General features: G+C 38.7%; 1 protein-coding gene across 1 annotated transcript; it reads right to left on the reverse strand.

The window, feature by feature from the left end:
- On the reverse strand, positions 1 to 5,553 carry LOC128861845 (periaxin-like). The gene is made up of 2 exons (XM_054100221.1): positions 5,485 to 5,553; positions 1 to 1,015 (listed from the first exon to the last, which is right to left on the reverse strand). The coding sequence occupies exons 1-2, from the start codon at positions 5,551 to 5,553 to the stop codon at positions 20 to 22; spliced, it is 1,065 nt and encodes a 354-aa protein (XP_053956196.1). The 3' UTR covers positions 1 to 19.
- Between the last annotated feature and the right edge of the window lie 686 nt (positions 5,554 to 6,239).

Consider the following 6,239-nt stretch of genomic DNA (forward strand, 5'->3'; position numbering starts at 1 on the left):
ATGATGCAATCTTTCCGTTCTAGAAAAATCTGACGCGCTTCACAGCACGGTAATGATAGCCATCGTCAAGAAGGGCAGATGTTTCCTGTCCTGGACCCTGCGCCTCTACTACACCTGGTTCAAGTGGTGGTAGATAGGCGAGTTCTGGCTCAACTTCATTTATTTGTTCTTCTTCTGAAGTTTGCTCAACTGCTGGCTGCTGTTCGGGTTCAAGTGCCGATTCAACTTCAGCTGCCTCTACTGATTCTGGCTGTGATTCTGGTGCTACAGGCCCTTCTGGTACATCTGGCGCTGTATCGGGTTCAGCCACTTTTACCAAAGGTTCCATACCTAGATCGGGTGAAACTGCTGGCTTTTTATAATGGTAACCATCATCAGCAAAAACAGCTGTCTCTACGGACATTGCTTCTCTTGTAGAGGGTGCTTCGGTGGTTGGTACTTCCGTTTCCGGTGCTTCAGTATCAACTGCTTCAGTTGTGGGCTCTTCAGATACTAACTCTTCATTCACTGGCGGCAAATATTCATTAGAAATTTTCAATTGTGGTAATTCTTGTGGTACATCCAATTGTGGTGGCAAATATGTGGATGGTAAGCGCAGATTCGCTACTGGTGGCAGATAGCCAAGGTTCAGATGGGAGACATCACGACGTTGACGTAGTCTAAGCTTGCGTACAGTGCGATATTCGTAGCCATTCTCACCGAACACGGCTGTTTCAGGCACAGCTTCGGTGGCGGCTTCCACAACTTCAGCTTCTTCTGCAGCATTGGTTTCGCGGGTATCTGGCGACGATTCTTCTGCAACAACTGGCACTGGTTCTGCTGCTCCCACTGATTCAACTGGTGGCAAATAGATGCTTTTCAGAGATTCAGCAGCCACAGGTGCCGGCGGCAGATATTCTTTCGCTGGTTCGGCTGCTACAATTTCGGATACATCACGGGTTAGACGGTGTTGTTGCTGCTGTAAGGGAAGAGCTGCAACTGCTACCCCAAGGCACAAAGCGACGAAAATGATTTTCTAAATGTAGGCAAATACGTTCAATTATTATCATATATTTATTTGCACATTTTTACACTTCGGTTTTAATTAAAATTAATTAAACTATGAACTTTAATTAAATTAAAACAAGTCAAATGTGTCTGACATATTTCATTTCACAATTACCATTTTTGATGTATCCCAACTAAGAAGTATTTTCACAATTGCTATTAAATAATTATCTTTCCGCTTGGCAGTGGCCCACTGAGTTGAACGCAATCGAATGATGTTGATGCTGAAATCGTATTTTCTATTTATAAGAAAAATTAACGCTTCAACGCCACTATCCAAAAATAAAAACACAAAACTGAAATCAATAATCGAACTCATCAGCTACGATCCACATTAAACTCTTTCAATGAGCTGTCGATAGTTTTTCGCTCACAGCTACTCTGCAGCATTTAAAAGCCACAAAACATAGTTCACACTTCGGTCAGACACTTGTGCCAATCGATGGCTGTGAAGAGCGTACGAGACATGAAGAGAGCAAACCGTAAACGTCTGCAAAGTTTACGCATGCGCTAACAAAAATGTTAACAAATTCAGACAACATCCATACTACCCAACATCTTAGCAGCAAATCAATCAAACGTACATATCACACTTTGCGTGCCACAATTATGAGCATATTTTTCCCTACGCTTGAGGAGGGTCTTTGTACGTTCGAGCAGCACCACTTCAAATGCGGCTGCAGCACAGCGGATAGCAAGTGGTATACGCGTGTATATGTATGTATTTATGTATGAACATACATACACACATACGTACTTCTATAGATATGTACATACAATCGTATGTAACTGTCTAGCCATTTATTGCTCAGCATCAACTATCAGTTGTCTTCCGCTTTAATGTTCGACCAACATTCAGTTTAAACCTATCGCTTTGGCAAGCGTGTAATGACGTGCATTGCGGCCTTTCAATGTCACCATAGATGAAATTTGATTTCGATTACTGTTAATTTTTGACATGTAATGCGATACCATGGCCGTTAAGACCCAGTAGCGAACTAAAAATCTAAAAACAAAAAAAGCTGTTAACTATCGATTAATGACTGTAATTCATTGGCGCATGCGTGACAAAATATAGGTAATAGTTTTTTTTTGTTTCTTCTTTTCTTTGTTTCTAAACGTTACTACTTTAAATGCTCTTATTTGTTTAGTAATGTGTGCATAAGCATTGAGAATTTTAATTGTTGAGATAAATTTTTTTGTTGCCTTTCAGCGTTTCTTTGATGTTTATTTAACTTATTTTGCATTTCTATAATTAATATTGTAAATATTTTGTTAAGAGAATATGAATATTTAAGCAGACGTTAACCAGGAAGAAATGGTTGATAGCTGCTGGTTTAGCTGAAGCTGAAACTGCAACTAATAGTGCTTTCTTTTCTCGGAAAAAACTGTGAGCACGTTCTGCGAAAATCTTACACATTTCATATGAGAAACAACAATCAAAATGCAACCCTTCCATATATTATGTACCAAATATAATAAAATTCGAATTACCTACAGTTTTTGTATAAATTTTGGCGAATTTGTGTACACAAGTAATTAAAATCAACTGGACAACGCTCATCACCAATCTTTGTATGGGGTAGAAAATGTTGCACTTTTGCCTGGTTAGAGTCTAAAGAACCCTATGAAAATGCTAAGAAAAGAACATCAAAACTTGATCGCTACTGTGTTTTCCAAGCGGAAGTAGCCGCAATTAAGGAAGCTGTGGATTGGCTGCTCGCTTCTGTAATTACTGTAAAGGAGGTAAATATCTAAACCGATAGCCAAGCGGCAATTAGAATCTTGGGCTCGCTGTTTGTGTGTTCGAAATTAGTCGGGGAATGCCCGACTTCCCTCTCGATTGCATCGGAATACTTTGATATTAGGCTCATTTGGATTCCCGGTCACAGCGGCATAGAGGGAAGCTGTTGGGCGATGAATTGGCCAGACAGGGGACCCTTGAGACGGCTTCATCGCAATATGAGAACATTGGAGTTCCTTTAAGTACCTGTAGTCTGCTACTGGAAAGAGGGACCTCGTTTGGACTCAGCGAACGCTGGGCTAGTGCGCAAACGTGCAAAGTCGTGAGGTCCTTCTGGCCGCGGGTAGATTGTGGAGCTCGAGAGAACTTCTGAGGATAACAAAGCTATAGCTATGGAATTTGGTAGACATCATCACCGGATACTGTGCGTCAGGTGTCCATGTGGTGAGGCTTGGCATTGCTTCAAGCCCTTTCTACAAAACCTGTCGAGAGGACGAGATGGAATCATCTCAGCACCTTCTTCTCAGCTGCCCTGCTCTCGTCAGGCTAAGATTTAAACATCTGGGCTCTCACTTTTTCGCTACACCAGCGGATATTTCGGATTTAAATATCACATATCCGGTGAAATTCATCAGCAGCTTGAAGCGGTTAACACCAACTTAAATCGCCTCTCGTTGGTCATCATCCTTAAACACTCTAATCCAAATTTTAAATTTTTTTGTCCAAGAGGGCCTCACGCAAGGACAGCCATTTAACCTAACCTAACTTACGATCGGCGGCCGCCGTAGCCGAATTGGTTGGTGCGTGACTACCATTCGGAATTCACAGAGAGAACGTTGTTTCGAATCTCGGTGAAACACCAAAATTAAGAAAAACATTTTTCTCATAGCGGTCGCCCCTCGGCAGGCAATGGCAAACCTCCGAGTATATTTCTGCCATGAAAAAGCTACTCATAAAAATATTGCCGTTCGAAGTCGGCTTAAAACTGTAGGTCACTCCATTTGTGGAACAACATCAAGACGCACACCACAAATAGGAGGAGAAGCTCGGCCAAATACCCAAAAGGGATGTACGCGCCAATTATATGTAGTCTAATCTTCCGTATGAATCCAGAATATTTCTGTGACCAGAAAGCCTCTGTGAGAATTCTCCTGGCATTTTCAGTCTTAGAGCAGATCTTTTGGCTGAGTTTGATTGGATGCTAGTTGAAAAGTCTTTCTATTACCGCTATTGGAGTTGTGCTCATAGCCCGGTTTATATATATTTTTCTGTAATGCGTGAGTCGCCCCAAGTCTTACCGAGCATTTCTGCATATGGCATTAAAGGCTTTCTTTGCTTTTTGGTAAAAAAAGTTTATTATAATAGTGGTCGCGCCTTAAAATGAGTTCATTATGTAAGTTAAGTAGAATATCGCAATATGAATGTGAAACATAGGCTTTTAAATATATTTTGCGGCAAACTTTTTTCCTAACTTAATGAAATATTGCAAAATGGGTATCCAACGAAAAATGTTTCGAAAAGCTTAATTAGACAATTTTCTGAAGCGTTAAAACAAGAAAGAATTGCCAACATATTATCAAACGAAAATGTTCAAAAACATTTTGAGTCCGGGTTTTTCTTCAAAAGATTTGGTATTGAATTCAAGTATCAAAATTTGTACGAAAAGTTTTTTTTTACAGAGTTGAAAAACAAATTATGAAAATGAAACACCAAATGATAGAAACAGGCAATGGCGAATCTCCGAGAGTATTTTTGCCATGAAGAAGCTCCTCCTAAAAAATATTTGCGGTTCGGAATCGATTTGTGTAAGAACATCAAGACGCATAGCCGAATTAACAGGAGGAGCTTGTCCTTGAAAGGGTGTAAGAACCAATTATATATATGTATACGTACATATACGTATCTTTTGCCGAAATACATGTACATGTATACATTCGGTGCAGATTATGAAGAGAATGCACTAAATATAATTAATTGTTAAAAACTTTGTCTCTTTGTCCTGAACATTTTAATCTCGAGAATTAGTGAATCCAATTTACGACTACCAATAGGTAGAATAATCTTTTGAACTACTTTTGTCCTGAAAATATTAATAGCCAGCTGACTCTGTCGCTGAAATATTTTTGGTCCGCACTATTTCTAATATTTTTCCAAAAAAAGGCCTTAACCGAGTTATTTCCATAGTTGTTTGTATTTCTGGTTCGTTTTCGTTCAAATATTCGAGTTGAGATACTTTCAAAAACTGCTTTTAAGGTGCGTTTGTGTTCAAGTTCGGCCAAACACCTAACAGAAGCGTATGCGCCAATTATTTATTTTTATTTTTATTTATACTTAACAGACCGGTCATAGGTCCATCTCTTGCCTTTCAAGCTAAAAAAAAAAACAAATGTTAAAATTTCTTGGTTTATTTGTTCGCTGAGATGAGTAGAAAAAAAATTTTAATTTATTTAGTTGCACGAATTCATTTAATTTCAGTTGATTGAATTTTAAAATTATTTTTGGTTGAATTTAAGTAAATGGTCGGATTTAATTTAATTAATATCGATTAATTAATGTTGTTAGTGGCAGAGATATATGACAGGCGCCTCTGATTTGTGAAGACTTGAGGATAGGGATTGGTGTGAGAGTTCCGGTTATTATCACTAACAAAAATTCTTTCGCCACAATTTCGGAAAAAAACCATGCATACATACTTGTATAACTAACTGAAACAGAGTGGCATTTTCAGCTGTTTGTTGACTATAAGCCCACTGTGCACTCATCTCGGCAACTTCTTAAAAAGTTTTGCTTTTTCTTCTAACTTGATTCAGCGCACATTTCGAATATTTGTACAAGTCAATGTCAAGCACAATGAGCGTTATGATGCTTCACAATCCAATGTCAAACGCAGTACAGCAGACAAAACGAAAACAGCCAAATACATATCTTGCTGTATGTATGTATGTATGCCGAAAATCACAGTTACAAAGCAAATCCGAAAGCGCACCATTAACTATGAAAGAACATCAATGTGGAAAGCAAAAGAGGAGCAATGCAAACAGCTACAAAAATAGAGACACCTAAAAATATTAAAAACAACTTAAAAGTGTGTTTACATTGTGGATGCTGCTACAAGTAAGCTTTTATAGGGTCATTCGAGCTCAAGCTTATCATATTGAACACATATTGAATAGAATTTCATTATCTTTTTATTGATGTAAATATATGATAGAGAGTATAGAGCGTGAACGCTTACAAATAACGATAATTTTAGTGAAATTTTCTATGACATTTATGCGTAATTGGAACTCTACCTCGCCAATTTCATGCCAAATGCCGCAATCAGGTGACCTTTACGCCCAAATTGCTGAGAATATCTGCCTGGGTATGTCAATTGCCATAACTTGATTAGGGGAAGTGAAATTCCTGATGAGCTTACCAGAAAGGGGACTGAATTGATCTCAAAGAC

This window comes from Anastrepha ludens, chromosome 4 (genome assembly GCF_028408465.1).
Source record: "Anastrepha ludens isolate Willacy chromosome 4, idAnaLude1.1, whole genome shotgun sequence".
NCBI lineage: Eukaryota > Metazoa > Arthropoda > Insecta > Diptera > Tephritidae > Anastrepha > Anastrepha ludens.

What these genes read in the sequence shown, in the direction of transcription:
- LOC128861845 (XM_054100221.1), bottom strand. Translation starts at nt 5,553, where the DNA reads ATGAGTGCACAGTGGGCTTATAGTCAACAAACAGCTGAAAATGCCACT. An exon ending in TGTTTCAGTTAGTTATACAA is followed by an intron (nt 1,016 to 5,484) that starts GTATGTATGCAT and finishes GCCTACATTTAG; the next exon opens with AAAATCATTTTCGTCGCTTT.